This window comes from Palaemon carinicauda, chromosome 1, assembly GCF_036898095.1.
Source record: "Palaemon carinicauda isolate YSFRI2023 chromosome 1, ASM3689809v2, whole genome shotgun sequence".
Taxonomy (NCBI): domain Eukaryota; kingdom Metazoa; phylum Arthropoda; class Malacostraca; order Decapoda; family Palaemonidae; genus Palaemon; species Palaemon carinicauda.
The window spans coordinates 136,187,996-136,208,404 of record NC_090725.1 but is presented as its reverse complement, the minus strand read 5'-3'; the positions used below and the strand labels follow the sequence as shown (position 1 = coordinate 136,208,404).

Here is a 20,409-nt window from a genome sequence, read left to right as displayed (position 1 = left end):
GGCACAGAATGGGCAGATGCATCAGGGCACCAAGTCACAGCTGCTACCTCTACTAGATCTGACCAGCAAGCACCAGACATCCATGACAAAGAGCATATATACTGTACAGACATACAATCAAGCACAAATTGTATTTGATGTGTATAGGTCAGACAATATCAATGCACAAGACAAAAAAGAAGTACAGCCGTTTGCTACAGAGTGAATAGCACAGCAAATATTACCACCAACTGGGCCAGCTTCCTTAGGAATTACCAGAACAGCACTGAACTATTAGAGTATTTGCCAGGCACAATAATTTCATTGCAGCAGATGATACAACATGCATTGCTGTCACCAAAGGGGATGCTGCACTTTGTAGAAAAGCTAAACAGGATACGGCTGACCTAAGAAGGCGACACTCATGAAGAGGCAGATATTAGTCTCTTTGAATCCTCTATATGCTCCAAAACATGAAGATAGCTCAGGTGCAATCATATGTAGTTTAGACACTACTGTTGTCATCATAGCAGTATCTAGCATGGATAAAACTGGTTTGGACAAACTATGGATTAAAAGCTTGGACACAGGAGAAGACATGAGATGGATATCTATTCATGAAATTGCAGCAGCCATAGGACCAAAAGCCTCAATTCTTCCTTTTTTTCCATGCATTTAGTGGGTGTGACAAAATGTCTGCCTTTCATGGAAAGGGTAAGAAGTCTGCATGGCAAACAGGGACGTGTTTCAGCATGCCATACCTACCTTCACCAAACTAAGTTCAATACTACCACCTGTAGAAGATTAAGACCTGGAAATCATTGAGGAGTTTGTGGTATTGATGTACAACAGCTGTAGCAGTTAATATGAAGATGTAATTGAGGAAGCAAAGAGCTTATGGTTACATTACACCTACAAGAGCTGCTCTTAGAAGGCATTGCAAGAGTGCTGCCTTTCAAGCAAGGCATAGTTGGAGCCAGTCTTTTTATGTCATCTAGTTTTATGGTACCTGGTATTTTATTAAACAGATTTACCAGTAATTGCAAAATCTTGCCAAGAATTGAATACGTGTAGCTTCAAAAAGGAATGCCATGGCAGGTGCAAGTGCTACTTTGGTCTTTAACTACAAAGCTGCTAAAACTAACTGGTATACAAAACATATTGGTATCCATCAAGAGATATATACATTTATATCTTTGGCGGTCATACTGAAAAAAATAGGTAAAGTTCAGGTCTTAATGAAAGTACAAATACCAAAATCTAAATAAAAAGTCAATCATTGTATGGACAGTATCAACTTTTGTAGGCTTATGGAATGAAAATATTTGAAATATACAGCAAATTTGACACTATTTTGGATAAGTGTCAGCCATCATGGAAATGGCCATATATTAAGGTGGGAAGAAGTTTACTTTGATTTATGGACATAACAAGAGTTCTAATGCCAAACCTGTTGCTGTATCACTATTTGAACATTTTCCTCACTACCGTACCCCACTATGATACACAAACTACAATGCAAAGAATGGTAAAGAAACAAAAATGCAACAATCGGACCAAAAAAAACCAATGAAGACTTTGGTACATCAGTAACTACATTGCCAGGAGAAATTGAGAGGTGGTAAGCTTAATTATGATTTCTTTTCACAAACAACAACAATGAAGTTTCTTTCCCCTTTAAGAGAGTATGCAATGATCCAGGTTCCATAAACTAAAGAGAGGAAAAACTAGAAATGAAGAATAGAAAGATAGTGCAAAAGAGGTTTTGCAACTTTAGTCCTCTGATATTGTATTCAGAAACAAAGCTATCTTGCTGGATAACAGGTGTGTGCAGAGAGCGTGCGAGACGAGGTTCAAAGTGCCGCTAATATGCCACCCAAGTTGATGTCTAGAGCTGGATATATTGTTTTCATTTCCTGTATAGGAGGTTTTGGCTTTCTTTAACACTTTAAAGAATAAGTGTTGTAGTGACTGTCTCGTTCTTTAGATAATAAACTCCATTTAACGGGAAACACATTATTTGTTCCAAGAAAGTGCTTCACAGATATTTGCCAAAAAGAACTACAGTATTTCCTAAGCTTAAGTCTATACTGCCATAAGCTCTTCATAAAAAATAAAAAATCTTACAACTTATATTCTTCCAAGTTCCAAAACAGGACAATCACAAGCCTATACCTGCGTAAGAAAGAAGAAATTTAAAATAATGAAACTTGTTTTGTTTTATCTAACCTTTGAAAGGCATGAATGACGCATCATCAATGAATTCAGTCTGTTCAATGACCTGAAAGCAGAAGTCGACGCCATCGTCAGAATAGCGAAGGGACTCTCCCCAGTATAGGAAATGGTCATTGTTCACCACACGACCACTGAAGTCAGTCTGAAAAAAAAAAATAATAATAATTAGGTTCATGACAAAATTAGTGTTCTTACAATCAGAGATTTCTCATATGAATTTCTTGAAATTCACATAAATCTCAAAAAAAAAAATTTTGCACTGATTAATTCCAAATGCTAATGGTTTTAAAATGCAATTTAAACAAAAAAATAAAGGACCATAGATTAATAACAAGAGGAAAAGTTAACAGAAAATAACACTAAAATCCATTTAAATACATAAATACATAACCATATATATATATATATATATATATATATATATATATATATATATAACACAACTGCAGCCATTTCCAGTCCACTCCAGGACAAAGGCATCAAACATGTCAATTCATGTCTGGGATTGGGCCCTTGGTGATGGTAAGAGATATTTGTCTCGTTACTTGTTGCAAACCAATCTAGTATGGGTGACTCTGACTAGTAGAGGTTTGGTGATTATGGCAATATGCACACCTTTTCACAACATTAGGGCATCCCTACTTGGATATATTTACAACATTATACATTATATATATATATATATATATATATATATATATATATATACAGTATGTATATATATATATATATATATATATATATATATATATATATATATATATATATATATATATATATATATACAGTATGTATATATATATATATATATATATATACATATATATAAACAAATATATATATATATATATATATATATATATATATATATATATACTGTATATATAAATATAATTTATATATATGTACAAAAATGTGTGTGTATATATATATATATATATATATATATATATATATATATATATATATATATATGTATATATATATATATATATATATATATATATATAACTATATATATATACACATATATATAAATAAATATATATATATACTGTATATATAAATATAATTTATATATATGTACAAATATGTGTGTATATATATATATATATATATATATATATATATATATATATATATGAGCATAATCGTGGTACCGCCGTGTCCTTGATACCACACAAAAGCAAAACAAAACAATCTGTAATTGCTATTGCTAATATACATCTTGACTTGATAATAGAAAAGTGCAAAAATTATTAAATGAAGTTCAGATAACATCGAAAACCAGGATCGTTATAGACATCTTTCAGTACATATGCTGTCGGCTAAAGCTGCAGATCAGCTGACGAAATCAAATGACATTTTAATCCCCGTCTACGATCGAACATAGATTTAAGCAAGAGTAAAAGTTTATATCATGTGTAGTATTTACCTGACATATTCCAGAGTGACAAAAATTTCTGTTAAATCTGTTCTATATGTGTATACCTCTGAGAGAGAGAGAGAGAGAGAGAGAGAGAGAGAGAGAGAGAGAGAGAGAGAGAGAGAGAGAGAGAGAGAGAGAGAGAGAGAGTATTCATATAACTAATAATAATAGCTTTAAACGAAATGTATAAAAACTATAATATTCTATAACAAAATGGTGCTAATAAAATCTATAATGAATGAACTAAAAATTATTCTTTTATCGCAATAGTCTTGACATCAGCTGATCACAACCATGAATAAAAAGTCATTGTCAATTGTTAAGTTGCACTTGAAATTAAGAACATAGTATACAAAAATATATATTAATATGGTTTTATATATTTTCAATCTTATTTATTGTACAACATTATGATTTTATGAACTGTTAATGCTTCAAATGGTACATAATTGAACTATTAAAGAAAACGTCACTGCTAAGCTCTTGAAGACGCTAATTAATATAATAGTTCGTTCGCTAGGATTTATGTTAATTATTTTAAAATGCTTTTATATACTTTAATTCTTATTTATAGTAAAGTAACATGTTGTACGTGCTTTTAACGCTATTCCAGGGATACTGTATTATGACTTCGATACTTGTGGCGGGCAGACGGAAAGTCAAACAAAATTACTCAAAACTGAATTTTTATTTTATGTATTATCTTTTGACAACCGACGTATATTCTAAATTTACTCAACTCGAAACGACTTGAGTCGATATATATATATATATATATATATATATATATATATATATATATATATATATATATATATATATATATATATATATTATTTATGAGCCATTACTATTCCACTGCAGAACAAAGGCCTACCACGTTCTTCCACTCATGTCCGTTTATGGTCTTTCTATGCCAGTCCACAGTCCACACCCACAAACTTTCTTCGTTAATCTATCGTCTTCTCTTCCTTCCCCCGTCTTTTGCAATCTCTAGGGACCCATTCTGTAATTTACAATGTCCATCTATTGTCTGTCATTCTCATTAAATGTCCTGCCCATGCTTATCTATTTTTCTCACATAATGTTGAACATCCTCTACTTTAGTTTGCTCTTGTATATGTGTGTATATAACTTACTATATAGTAGGTTGGCCAGGGCAACAGCTATCAGTTTTGATACTACTACTAGAGAGTTATGGGGTCCTTTGACTGGCCAGACAGTACTACATTGGATCCTTTTCTCTGGTTATTTCCCCTTTGCTTACACGTACACCAAATGGTCTGGTCTATTCTTTCCACACATCTCTGTCCTCATACACCTGACAACACTGAGATTACCAAAAAAAATCTTCTTCACCCAAAAAGGTTACTACACTGTAATTGTTCAGGGGGCACTTTCCTCTTGGTAAGGATAGAAGAGACTCTTTAGCTATGGTAAGCAGCTCTTCTAGGAGAAGGACACTCCAAAATTAAACCATTGTCCTCTAGTCTTGGGTAGTGCCATAGCCTCTGTACCATGGTCTTCCACTGTCTTGGGTTAGAGTTCTCTTGCTTGAGGGTACACTCGGGCACACTATTCTATCTTATTTTTTTTTCTTCCTCTTGTTTTTTTGAAATGGTGTGTTGGGCAGGCTTAATAGAAGGGCCATGGATGCCTGGTGGTTTATCAAGAGGTTGTCTTTTCCTTTTTCTGATTTTTTCTTCTCAAAACCATCCTTACTGTCCTCCCTTCAGTTGAAGTGGCTATCCTGGAGGGTATTTAGCCTTGCATGGTGTATCGGCTCCTCCATGTTGACCAGTTTTTCCGACTTTTTACTATAGTCTATGGATATCATCAATCACTTTTATTATTATTCTGTACATATTGTTTTTGTTTTAATTCTTGTTAATCTAGTTTTTAAGTATGATGTCTCTTTTTTATTTCTATTAATTCTTATGCTGTCTGGAGACATTGAGCAAAATCCGGGACCAGTACGTCCTAGATTTCGTCAATGTCGTCTTCTGTATTGCAATATTCGTGGTCTTCATGCAAATATCCGAGACCTTACAGTTGCGTCCAGACAGTATGATATTCTTTTGTGCTCAGAAACTTTGGTTTCTAATATGAGGCACTCATCTGAGCTCCTTATAACTGGTTTTAAGAAGCCAATAATGCTGAAACGTGATTCCATTCCTAGGGCCAGGGGAATGGCGGTGTATATTAGAACCGAGTACCCTGCTTCTCATAAGTCCTGCTATCAATGTGGATGTCATGAGATTCAGGTAATAAAAGTTTGTGGCAGGCATAACAACTTTTATTTGTGTTCAATCTACCGGAATCCAGACATGGATGATTCTATCTTTGATTGTCTTCTTACCATTATGGCTAAGATACAAGAAGATGATAGAAAGGCTTCGTTTGTCTTTGTTGGTGATTTTAATGCTCACCATAGGGAGTGGTTGAGTTCTATCTCTCCTACCGATCGCCATGGCTTAAGAGCTTTAGACTTTGCCTCAGAATCAGGCTGTGAGCAAATCATAAATGAAGCTACTCACAGGTCTGGTAATTGCTTGGACCTCGTATACACTGACTCCCCTGGCGTTATAACTAGTAAGGTTGGTTCTCCAGTCGGGACTTCTGATCATGCCTTGATTTCATTATTAGTGAAGACTGAGCAGCCTGTCCCTGATATATCATATTCTTGTAAAATTTATATGAAATCCCAAGCAGACTGGAATGGGATTTTGCATGATCTTTTGTGCTTGAATTGGTCACAATTATATAATAGTGTAGATCCTGTTGTCCCTTTGAATGAGAATCTAGTCAACATAATTGATAGGCGTATCCCTTCTCGTGTGCTAAGGTACCGAATGAAGGACAAACCGTGGTTCAATGATGATTGTAGACGTGCTTATTTGGAGAAGCAGGAGGCCTATCACCTTTGGAAGGGTAACAGATCAGATTTGACCTGGAACAACTATACTCAGCTTCGAGCTTTTGCTCAGAGAGTTTATGCCTCAACTGAAAAGGAGTACAATTTAATCATAAAAGAAACCCTCTCTGGTACAACTCAGGAACATAAATGGCGGTCTACCCTTAAATCTGCACTCTTTGGTGTAGATGCAACAGTTCCTCCTTTACTTAAACCAGATGGCTCAGTCACTCACTGTCCAAAGGAAAAGGCAACCCTTTTGGCTGATGTTTTTGACAGTAAACAGAGTAATGAAAAACTTGAACTTCCTCATTCCTGTTTTCCTGAGGCTATACTAACTAGTTTAGCTTTTCGATCTCGTGAGATTAAAGCTCTGTTGATGGACCTTGATGCTTATGGAGGTGTAGACCCAAATGGTATTTTTCCTTTGTTTTTTATAAAGACAGCAATTTCTTAGCTCCATAGTTATCTGTTATTTTACGCAAGTTAGCAAGAAGAGGAGCTTTTAGCACTTGTTGGAGAATTGGTAATGTTACTCCTCTATGTAAATGTGTTTGTGGTAGCTCAAGTCCCACTGATTACCGCCCAATTTCCATAACTCCCATATTATCTAAAGTTTTTGAACGTCTTCTGGCAAAACGTCTTAATAGGTTTGCTGAAGGTAATCATCTATTCCCTAGTTTGCAATTTGGTTTTCGGAAAGGCCTTGGAGCATGTGATGCCCTTCTTACAATCTCCAATGCAGTACAGAAATCCCTTGATTGTGGTCGGGAAGTTCGTATGATTGGCCTTGATTTTAGTGCTGCCTTTGACCGTGTTAATCATGAGGCCCTTGTTTTCAAACTGAAACAGTTGGGAGTGGGTGGGTCGTTTCTTAGCATTATTATTGATTTTTTAAGTAGTAGATCTCAAAGAGTTGTTATTGATGGGCACCATAGTGAGTATAGGAATGTGATATCCGGTGTTCCACAGGGTAGTGTTCTTGGCCCATTACTTTTCATACTATATACACATGACATGTGGTTTGGCCTAGAAAATAAGCTTGTTGCATATGCAGATGATGCTGCTCTCTTTGCATCAATTCCATCCCCTGAATGTAGATCTGGGGTTGGTGAATCCCTTAATAGAGATTTAGCTAAAATTAGTGCATGGTGCAAATTATGGGGTATGAAGTTGAATCCTAACAAAACTCAAAGTATGATTGTAAGTAGGTCAAGGACGGTGGCTCCTCAACATCCGGATCTCAGTATTGATAATGTTCCTTTAAATTTGTATGACTCTTTCAAAATTTTAGGTGTGATTCTCGACAGTAAATTTACTTTTGAGAAACATATAAGGTCTGTGTCTTCTTCAATTGCACAAAAAATAGGCTTATTGAGAAAGTCTTTTAAGATATTCGGTGATCAATCTATTCTGAAGAAGTTTTTTAATTCTTTTATTCTACCTTGTTTTGAGTATTGTTCTCCTGTCTGGTCTTCAGCTGCTGATTCTCATCTTAATTTGTTGGACAGAAACTTACGGTCTATTAAATTTCTTATTCCTGATCTAGATATTAATCTCTGGCACCGTCGATCAATTAGTTCATTATGCATGTTGCATAAGATTTTTCATAACTCTGACCATCCTTTACATTCAGATCTCCCTGGACAATTCTATCCTGTTCGTAATACTAGGCAGGCAGTTAATTCTAATAGCCAGGCCTTCTCCATCATAAGACTCAATACTACGCAGTACTCTAGAAGTTTTATTCCAGCTGTTACCAAGTTGTGGAATGATCTTCCGAATCGGGTTGTTGAATCAGTAGAACTTCAAAAGTTCAAAGTTGGAGCAAATGCTTTTTTGTTGACCAGACGGACATGAGTCTTTTTATAGTTTATATATGACATTTTTGTTGTTGACGTTGTTAATAGTTTATATTTGATATATCTCTTTTGACATTACTTTTTTTAGAATGATTTATTGTTAATTTGTTCTCTTCAGTTATTTATTTCCTTATTTCCTTTCCTCACTGGGCTATTTTTCCCTATTGGAGCCCCTGGGCTTATAGCATCTTGCTTTTCCAATTAGGGTTGTAGCTTGGATAGTAATAATAATAATAATAATATATTCCCCGTTGGAGCCCCTGGCCTTATAGCGTCCTGCTTTTCAAACCAAGGTTGTTGCTTAGCAAATGATATATATATATATATATATATATATATATATATATATATACAGTATAGATATATATATATATATATATATATATATATATATATATATATTAATATATATAATATATATATATATATACACGCACACACACACACACACACACACACATATATATATATATATATATATATATATATATATATATATATATATATATATTTATATATATAAATACATATATACATACATACACACAAAGTAGAACTCCACAATAACAACCCCATTTATAACAGATGTGGGTATAACCAAGGCCGTCTCGAGACGGCCTTGGTATAACCAAGGTCCTTTAAAGGACCTTGGGTATAACCACGGTCCTTGGGTATAACGGACCAAATCCATTTGACCAGTTAAGTGGAGGTGTAGTTGTAGGTCACCATGACTAAAGTTAATAGGTATTCTTATTCTTTTATTGTATATTTACTTTCATAATGATACTGTAATAAAATCATTTTACTTTTGCCTTATTTATTATTCGCATAGTTTCAAAATGAATAGCATACTAGAGGAAAAACACTACATCAATGAAACATTATGCGAGCCCATCTGAGTAAATGTAAACACTGCCGCCTGACTTCTTGCTACCATTATCAAAGATATGCATACATATCAATAGCAAATAGTATTCTTATAATCCCAAAATGTTTTACGAAAATATTATAAATATTGCAGCAATAATATGTTACAATGTTATAAACTACAGTCCCACAGCCTTTACACCATTTACAGTACTAAACACTATAGTCTATTTTTTATAGCTGTGCATATTTGCACCCACTCACAGGGGTGCCCCTTTAGCTCGGAAAGGTTCCTGATACCTGATTGGTCGGAAGTATTTTTGTCCGAACACCTTCACTGTTCTCGAATAATTACCAAGTAATGTGAATCGAAACTTATTTATTAACCTATATTTCTCCATCAGATATATGTTTTGTCAATAAACAATGTGAAAGAATAAATATATTATAAAGAATCGTCTTGGTAAGTCTAAATTTAATAATACAATCCGCCGAAGTCAACGACAGCAGCTTGTTTTCGGATGCACGCTTTGTAATTTTGTAATTTTTCACATATTTTAACGCAAATTGGGATAAATTACACTCAGCATAAGTTAAACATGTTATTATAAACTTTCTTGTAATACCAGAATTTACCAAAATCATGGAATTAATAAAACCCGATATTTGTGAAAACGTATGGGGAGGTAAAAGAACAGCCTGTGGCGGCCTGGCGGGAAAACGATCCCTTCTGACTTGTAGACGCAGTTTTTTTTTTTTTTTTTCGTAATTTAGTTCGGCCTATTCCTTTCAGTTTAAATAGTCTTGCATTGTCTCTCTTCATATTATTTTGCTTATTATTTTCCCACATTCTTGTTCCTCACCTAATATCTATCTATTTTCCCGATATCACTTCTTTCATAAATGGGATATCCGCACTACGATTCCTTATTTCTTATCCTCTGTCGAAAGTGATGGCTTGAAGGGAAGCGCGTGCTAGTCTCATTAAAATAGTGTAGAGGCGGGAATAAAATAAAATACTATGCTTAATTTCAGGTTTACAGAATAGGTTATACTTTCTACACAGCATAAAATTTATGTTGTTATTATTATTTACATGCTTACTGACGTAAGGTACAAAACATAAGGAATCGTAGTGCGGATATCACATAGGCCTATATGAAAGAAGGGATATCGGGGAAAATAGATAGATATTAGGTGAGGAACAGGAATGTGGGAAAATACTAAGCAAAATAATACGAAGAGAGACAATGCAAGACTATTTAAACTGAAAGGAATAGGCCGAACTATATTACGAAAGAAAAAAAAACTGCGTCTACAAGTCAGAAGGGATCGTTTTCCCGCCAGGCCGCTACAGGCTGTTCTTTTACCTCCCCATAAGTTTTCACAAATATCGAGTTTTATTAATTCCATGATTTTGGTAAATTCTGGTATTCAAAGAAAGTTTATAATAGCATGTTTAAATTATGCTGAGTGTAATTTATCCCAATTTGCGTTAAAATATGTGAAAAATTACAAAATTACAAAGCGTGCATCCGAAAACAAGCTGCTGTCGTTGACTTCGGCGGATTGTATTATTAAATTTAGACTTACCAAGACGATTCTTTATAATATATTTATTCTTTCACATTGTTTATTGACAAAACATATATCTGATGGAGAAATATAGGTTAATAAATAAGTTTCGATTCACATTACTTGGTAATTATTCGAGAACAATGAAGGTGTTCGGACAAAAATACTTCCGACCAATCAGGTATCAGGAACCTTTCCGAGCTAAAAGGGCACCCCTGTGAGAGGGTGCAAATATGCACCGCTATAAAAAAAATAGACTATAGTTACTGTGCTAGTAGGATCAAGTTATTGATTGAATGTGCATATCAGTTTGTGTTTGTTCGTTCGTACGTTCAATCGTTACGATTGTCGATGAAACGAAAACAAATGGTTCATATTTTAGCATCTTATGTAAGATAAACATGTTAATACAACTGGCTTCATATACGTCATTTATTTTGAATTTCAAAGGATATAGAACAAAACATTTGTAATAACATTATATATTTAAATAACCCAAGTCTAGCCTATACACAGCCCGTTTTGCCATTTAGCAGTCGTCTTATACTAGCATGAAATAAATTTATCAAATCTATCTTATATTTTAACCTTGCCTTACATAAAGGCTAATGTACGCCGAGAATCACAATGTTTACATTTATTTACACATTCATTTACAACTATAGTAGTATTGTGTCATTTTTTGATAAGTTCATGATTTTGACTCCAAGTAACTCACCACACGAAGTTCAGCCTACGCTACTTGACGGGTGCGTCAATGAACCGCCTAATGTGTGTGAGCGTCGTCAATCTCACCATGCATGGAATGTGTGTAGTGTATGTGTCTGTGTGAACGCCACTTGTTATCATAAAGTACATCAAGTGACTAAGATATTGATTTAAAACATAGACAACGACAAAAATTTTCATATCTCTCTCTCTCTCTCTCTCTCTCTCTCTCTCTCTCTCTCTCTCTCTCTCTCTCTCTCTCTCTCTCTCGTATTAACGTGTTTTTTCCATTTGTATGAGGTATGAATGGTTGCCTTCTTTCTGAAGGACTTGGGGGTACACCGTAGTCCCGATCGGCTGCCCTGCCTGACATCACTTTAGACCCCAGTACCTGCTAAATTAAAAACGTTTGAAAGATTATTAAAATTCTTCCAAACTGCTTTTCCAGCAGAAAGTAATGGCTCACACTGAAGGCAATTTTTGGGCATGGCTATGCGCTGTAGATGAAAGAGAGTTGCTGAGCTATCATTGTGTCTGTGACATTATCGTCGTCTCCTACGCCTATTGACGCAAAGGGACTTGGTCGGAAGTCGCCAGTCGACTCTATCTTGAGCTTTTAATTCAATACTTCATCACTCTACATCTACTTCACGCTTCATAGTCCTCAGCCATGTAGGCCTGGGTCTTCCATATCTTCTAGTGCCTTGCGGAGCCCAGTTGAACGTTTGGTGAACTATCTCTCTTGAGGAGTGCGAAGTGCAAGCCAAAACCATCTCAATCTGCCCCTCACCATGACCTCATCCACATATGGTACTCGAGTAATCTCTCTTATAGTGTAATTTCTAATCCTGTCCTGTCATTTAACTCCCATTATCATGCCAAGGGTTTTGTTCTCAAATCTACAAAATATGTTGGAGATTGTTTTATTGTAGTACCACGACTCATGTCCATACAGTAACACCGATCTCACTAAACTGATATATAGCCTGATTTTTATATGTAATTTAAGGCGATTTAATTTCCAAATTTTACTTGACCTAGCCATTGTCCAATTTGCTTTTTTCAAAATCCAATTCTAATGACCATGTACTGGAGATCATAGTTCCTAACCACTTAAATGATTCCACCTCATTAATCCTTTTTCTTTCCAATGATATTTCATCTTCCATTGCATATTCCGTTCTCATCCTCTCTGTCTTTCTCTTGAGCTCAACCTCGTGTGATATTTCATGCATTCTGGTAAGCAAGCTTTGCAAGTCCTGTGGTGTTCTGCTAATAAGGACAGCGATATCGGCATACTCTAGGTCAGCTAATTCCGTTATTAATCCAGTCCAACCCTTCTCCACCATCTCCAACTGTTCTATGCATTACAAAATCCATGAGGAGGACAACCAACATAGGTGACAACACATTCCCTTGGAGTACACTGCTGTTCACAAGAAATTAATTTGATAGGACTCCACTAACATTAACTTTACCTTTGCTGTGCTCATGAACAAACTTAATCAAATTTAAATATTCGAGAGGAACTCCATAATAACGCAGGACTCTCCACAAAATTGGCCGGTGCACACTATCAAAGGCTTTTTCGTAGTCAACAAATGCTCTCAAAACTGGATTTCTACATTCTACACATTGCTGTATCACGTCTTAAAATTAAAATTTGGTCAGTACAACTTTTACCTTGTCTGAATCCTGCCAGTTCATCTCTCAACTTTTTAGCAATCTTTCTCTCAAGTCTCATTATATTTTCATGGCAACTGGCGTAAGTGTGATGCCTCTAATTATTGCAATCAGTTAAACGCTCAAATAAAGCTATAGGGTAGATCAGAATTGAACTTCCAAGCTCAACTATTGACAACTTTCATAGAGGAGAATTACAAATAATTATATATGTACAACACATCTACATATGTATATACAGCATACAGCAATCCCTTGATTACCGTGATAGTTAGGTTTCGAAACCTCTGCGATAGGTGAAATGCGTGAAGTAAAGAAAGGTACTAAGCAGATAGTTGAGATTTCTTTATCAGAAATTAGCTAATTACACTAAAATTTTTATATATGACATTGCTGAGGATTAAAATTGCTGGATCCACTTGGTTTTGTTTTACTTCCCCTACATGAATTATAAGAAATACATAAATCAACCTCAACCATTCAAAATTACTAATAAATTACAAATAAAAAGTAACCTAACTACATGAATTCTTTCGAACTCATTCACAACTCTACTTAACAACATTTATTCACATGTAATGTCTAGTGACAACATTGTGTTTCCTAGTAAACAAATGAAAATACATGTAGCACTACGCTAAGACATGAAATAAAATCAACAATAAATCATATAAACAAAGTAGGCTTAATAAAAAGGCTAACTTGATTATACCTGTTGTAAAAAAAAAAATCTATATACTACACTTTGCAAAACTAGCTTGGAAGATGGCACACCCACTAATGCTAACACGTTTACCGAACGCCCCCCCGCCCTCTCTCTCTCTCTCTCTCTCTCTCTCTCTCTCTCTCTCTCTCTCTCTCTCTCTCTCTCTCGTTGATTTACGGTATGGTAGAGTTAATCTATCTATTAAAGCCATATATCTAATGTGCACCAACCACCCATTGAGATACTACCGCTAGAGTTATTGAGTCCTTCTCTCTGGTTACGGTTCATTTTCCTTTTACCAACACATACACAAAATAATCTGGCCTATTCTTTCCACATTATCCTCTGTCATACACCTGACAACACTCAGATTACCAAACAATTCTTCACTCAAGGGGTTAACTACTGCACTGTAATTGTTCAGTGCCTACTCTCCTCTGTTAAGGGTCGAAGAGACTCTTTAGCTATGGTAAGCAACTCTTCTAGCAGGACACACCAAAATCAAACCATTATACTCTGATCTTGGACAGTGTCATGGCCTTTGTACCATGGTCTTTCACTTTCTTGGGGTAGAGTTCTCTTGCTTGAGGGTACACTCGGCCTCACTATTCTATTCTATTTCTCTTGTCTTAGTTTCTATAGGAAAGATTTATTTTAATGTTGTTACTGTTATTAAAATTTTCTATTTAATTTTTTTATTATTTTCTTGTAGTTTCCTTTCCTCACTGTTGGAGCCCTAGGGCTTATAGCATCCTGCTTTTCCAACTAGGGCTGTAGCTCAGCAGTGATAATAATAACAACAATAATTCTTTGCACTGGCCTACATTCACTTCCCTTTATTTACCCAGTATTTCATTCAAATACTTTCGCACTTTCGCTGTAGTAACATGGGGCTTTCACATGTTAGCATATGCTCTGTCAGACGAATTTAATTTATACGATTTTTAGTCTTTTCTTTCTATGTATAAGATCAAGAGTTGATATTTTAAAACCATTCTCCGTGTATTTAAAAAGTGAAAATGCACCATTACTAAATGATATTAGTATTACCGTGAATTTGTTTACTTCATAAAAATAACATTTGTTATTTTTAAAGGAAGGAATTTTAAATACTTCATTTTATCATCATCATCGTCATCATCTCTTACGCCTATTGACGCTAAGGGCAACGGTTAGATTTCATCAGTCGTCTCGATCTTGAGCTTTTAAATCAATTATTCTCCATTCATCATCTACTTCATGCTTCATAGTCCTCAGCCATGTAGGCCTGGGTGTTCCAACTCTTATAGTGCCTTATGAAGCCCACTTAAAAGTTTCGTGAACTAATCTTTCTTGGGGAGTGCAAAGAGCCTGCCCAAACCATCTCCATCTACCCATCACCATGACCTCATCCACATATAGTACTTGATTAATATATCTTATAGTTTCATTTTTAATCATGTCCTGCCATTCAACTCCCAATATTCTTCTGAGGGCTTATTCTCAAATCTACAAAATCTCTTGGATATTGTTTCGTCACACCACGACTCATGTCCATTCATTAACACCGATCTCACTAAACTGATATATAGTCTGATTTTTATATAGCCTATAATTTCAGGCGATTTGATATCCAAATTTTACTAAGGTATACATTGTCTAATTTTCCTTTTTTAATCTTTCATTAAACTCCAATTCTAAAGACCCTGTATTAGAGATCATAGTTCCTAAATATTTAATGATTCTACTTCATTAATCCTTTATCCTTCCAATGATATTTCATCTTCCATTGCATATTCCGTCCTCATCATCATCTGTCTTTCTTCTATTTACCTTGAGCCCAACCTCATGTGATATTTCATGCATTCTGGTAAGCAAACATTGCAAATCTTGTGGCCTTCTGCTAATAAAGACAGTATCATTAGCATACTGCGAGTCAGCTAATTTCCTATTACCAATCCAGTGCATTCCTTCTACACCATCCTCAACTGTTCTATGCATTACAAAATCTATGAGGAGAATAAACAACACAGGTGACAATACATTCCCTTGGAGTAATCCACTGTTCACTGTAGATTCATTTGATAAGACTCCACTAACATTAACTTTGCAATTATGCTCATGAACAGACTTGATCAAATTTACACATTGAAAAGGAATTCCATAATAACGCAGGGCTCTCTACAAAATTGCCATGTGCACACTATCAAATGCTTTTTTCATAGTCCACAAATGCGATCAAAAGTGGATTTCTATATTCTACACATTGCTGTACCACATGTCTTAAAATGAAAATTTGGTTAGTACAACTTCTACCTTTTCTCAATCCTCATTGTTCATCTCTCAGCTTTTCATCAATCCTTCTCTCTAGTCTCTTTTTATACCACGCTCTAAGATTATATATCGCCTTTTCGATAATTTTTTTTTTTTGTTGAAACAATATACCTAAATTACTGGAAAATTACCGGAGTTGTAACATACCTTTATGTTTATCAACAAACTTTCAAAGTTAATATGACAAATCCTTTTCATATTTACAGACCCGAGTTTAATTAAATATTTTCTCACTAACCTTAGTCAACTTGGATTTATTTCGTTTACGCGAATTGCATTTTTTTCTTTAAAAATATAGTATTTCTTAACTTTAACTTTTAAGTTTTATTTCTTTTAGAGCTTTGGGAAAATCTACACGATTGCTTAAGTCTTTGTATTGCTTAGTTGCAATTGAAGCTACTGCTGTACGATGTGTGATTTTCCCCCTTTTCACCTGAGGTTGTTAGCTGCTATTTGACGTTTTTCTGTCATTTACATATATCAGCAATGAATATAAAACCCTGGGTTATATCTCACCCCTCTTAGCAGATCACAAAATGATGATAATGGACAGGATTTTAAAATAAGCACATGAAAAAAATTACGTAGTAATAAGTGCACAAAAGGTAAAGACAATTACAGCTTTTAAATTTGTCTATTGCATAACAACAATGTACTTTACACTCAAAAATACTTCAAATTTCTTAAAACAATTACATCAATGAAATCATAACTTGATTTTCATCATAAAAAACATATGGTATGTAAAACATCATCTCAAGGATATTCGGAGATTTAAGAAAAAAAAAAGAAGAAATCCAACCAAAGGAATTCCAAATAAAGGATTTTTAAACTGCATTTTCTATCATTCCTATATTTTAAATAGACTTATCATATTTTATACGAAGCTTTTATGAACTCTCCAGACTTAGGGTTGAAAATGCTCAATTTACCACAAAAATAATAAAATATAGAAAACATAAATACCAATCAACCAAAGAAACCAGTGACATACTGAGGAGTACGCAATAAAAATGCATATATTAGCCAACAAATTCCTACCATGTACTGAGTGGGCGACAGGAGTGGCACAAAATATCAAGATATTACTTTATATGTATGTACTATTATTATTATTAATATTAGAAGCTAAGCTACAACCTTAGTTGGAAAAGCAAGATGCTATAAGCCCAAAGGGAAAAATAGCCCAGTACGGAAAGGAAATAAGAAAATGAATACATTACAACAGAAGTAATACAATCAAAATAAAATATTTTAAGAATAGTAACAACATTAAATTAAACCTTTTATATATAAACGATAAACAATAAAAACTTCAGAAAACAAAGAGAACATAAATAAGATAGAGCAGCGTGCTCGAGTATACCCTCAAGCAAGAGAACTCTAATCCAAGACAGTGGAAGGCCATGGTACAGAGGCTATGGCACTATCCAAGACTAGAGAACAATGGATTGATTTTGGAGTGTCCTCCTAAAAGAGTTGCTTATCATAGCTAATGAGTCTCTTCTACCCTTACTAAGAGGAAAGTAACCACTGAACAATTGGAGTGCAGTAGATAAACCCTTGAGTGAATAATTGTTTGGTAATCTTAGTGTTGTCAGGTGTATGAGGACAGAGAAGAAAGTGGAAAGAATAGCCAGACTATTTAGTGTATGTGTAGGCAAAAGGAAAATAAGCCTTAACCAGAGAGAAGGACCCAATGTAGTACTGTCTGGTCAGTCAAAAGACTCAATAACTCTCTAGCAAATCAAAAGTGAAGCTTCTCACAGGTCCGGTAATTGCTTGGACCTCATACACACTGACTCCCCTGGTGTTATAACTAGTAAGGTTGGTTCTAGAGTCGGGACATCTGATCATGCCTTGATTTCATTAGTAGTGGAGACTGAGCAGCCTGTCCCTGATGTATCATACTCTTGTAAAATTTATATGAAATCTCAAGCAGACTGGAATGGGATTTTGCATGCTCTTTTGTGCTTAATTGGTCACAATTATATAGTAGTGTTGATCCTGATGTCCCTTTGAATGAGAATCTAGTCAACATAATTGATAGGCATATCCGTTCTCGTGTGTCAAAGTACCGAGTGAAGGACAAACCGTTGTTCAATGATGACTGTATACGTGCTTATTTGGAGAAGCAGGAGGCCTATCATCTTTGGAAGGGTAACAGATCAGATTTGACCTGGAATAACTAAACTCAGCTTAGAGAGTTTATGCCTCAACTGAAAAAGAATACAATTTAACCATAAAAGAAATCCTTTCTGGTACAACTCAGGAACATAAATGGTAGTCTACTCTTAAATATGCACTCTTTGGTGTAGATGCAACAGTTCCTCCTCTACTTAAACTAGATGGCTCAGTCACTCAATGTCCGGAAAGGGCAACCCTTTTGGACGATGTTTTTGACAGTAACCAGAATAATGAAAAACTTATGCTTCCTCATTCCTGTTTTCCTGAGGCTAAACCCGATCTCGTGAAATTAAGCCTCTGTTGATGGTCCTTGGTGCTTATTGAGGTGTAGACCCAAATGGTATTTTTCCTTTGTTTTTTATAAAGACTGCAGACTTCATAGCTCCAAAGTTATCTGTTATTTTGCACAAGTTAGCAAGAAGAGGAGCTTTTAGCACTTGTTGGATAATTGGTAATGTTACTCCATGTAAATGTGTTTGTGGTAGTTCAAGTCCCACTGATTACCGCCCAATTTCCATAATTCCCATATTATCTAAAGTTTTTGAACGTCTTCTGGCAAAACGTCTTAATAGTTTTGCTGAAGGTAATCATCTATTCCCTAGTTTGCAATTTGGTTTTCGTAAAGGCCTTGGAGCATGTGATGCCTTTCTTACAATCTCCAATGCTGTACAGAAATCCCTTGATTGTGGTCAGGAAGTTCGTATGATTGGCCTTGATTTTAGTGCTGCCTTTGACCGTGTTAATCATGAGGCCCTTGTTTTCAAACTCAAGCAGTTGGGAGTGGGTGGGTCGTTTCTTAGAATTATTATTGATTTTTAAAGTAATAGATCTCAAAGAATTATTGCTGATGGGGACCATAGTGAGTATAGGAATGCGATATCTGGTGTTCCACAGGGTAGTGTTCTTGGCCCATTAATTTTTTTACTATATACACATGACATGTGGTTTGGCCTAGAAAACAAGCTTGTTGCATATGCAGATGATGCTACTCTCTTTGCATCAATTCCATCCCCCTAAGTGTAGATCTGGGGTTGCTGAATCTCTAAATAGAAATCTAACTAAAATTGGTACATGGTGCAAATTATGGGGTATGAAGTTGAATCCTAACAAAACTCAAAGTATGATTGTAAGTAGGTCAAGCACAGCGGCTCCTCAACATCCGGATCTCAGTATTTATAATGTTTCTTTAACTTTGAATGACACTTAAAATTTTAGGTGTGATTCTCGACATCAAATATACTTTTGAGAAACACAGGTCTGTGTCGTTTTCCATTGCTCAAAAAATTGGCTTATTAAGAAAGTATTTTAAGATTTTATGGGATCAATCTATTCTGAAGAGGTGTTTTAATTCTGTCATTCTACCTTGTTTCTTCAGCTGCTGATTCTCATCTTGATTTGTTAGACAGAAACTTACGGTCTATTTAATTTCCTATTCCTGAGATCTAGATATTAATCTTTGGCACCGTCGTTCAATTAGTTCATTATGCATGTTGCAAAAGATTTTTCATAATTCTGACCATCCTTTACATTCAGATCTTCCTTGACAATTCCATCCTGTTCGTAATACTAGGCAGGCAGTTAATTCTAATAGCCAGGCCTCCTCCATCATGATGTAACCAAGTTGTGGAACGAACTTCCTAATCGGGTAGTTGGATCAGTAGAACTTCAAAAGTTCAAAATTGCAGCAAATGTTTTTTGTTGAACAGGCAGACATGAGTCTTTTTATAGTTTATATAAAATCAAAATCAAACCATTGTTCTCTAGTCTTGGGTAGTGCCATAGCCTCTGTACCATGGTCTTCCACTGTCTTGGGTTAGAGTTCTCTTGCTTGAGGGTACAATCGGGCACACTATTCTAACTTCTTTTCCTCTTGTTTTGTTAAAGTTTTATAGATTATATAGGAAATATTTATTTTAATGTTGTTACTCTTCCTAATTTTTGTTTATTTTAC

At 35.0% G+C, this 20,409-nt stretch overlaps 1 protein-coding gene across 25 annotated transcripts in view; it reads right to left on the bottom strand.

Moving 5' to 3' along the window:
• The window catches only part of RhoGAPp190 (Rho GTPase-activating protein 190), a 709,768-nt gene that overhangs the window by 498,208 nt on the left and 191,151 nt on the right, over window positions 1-20,409 (bottom strand). For all 25 annotated transcript variants that reach the window (XM_068385117.1, XM_068385108.1, XM_068385124.1 and 22 more), the window contains one exon: window positions 2,209-2,356. In XM_068385117.1, the coding sequence (XP_068241218.1) occupies window positions 2,209-2,356 (148 nt within the window). The remainder of the gene's footprint in view (window positions 1-2,208; window positions 2,357-20,409) is intronic.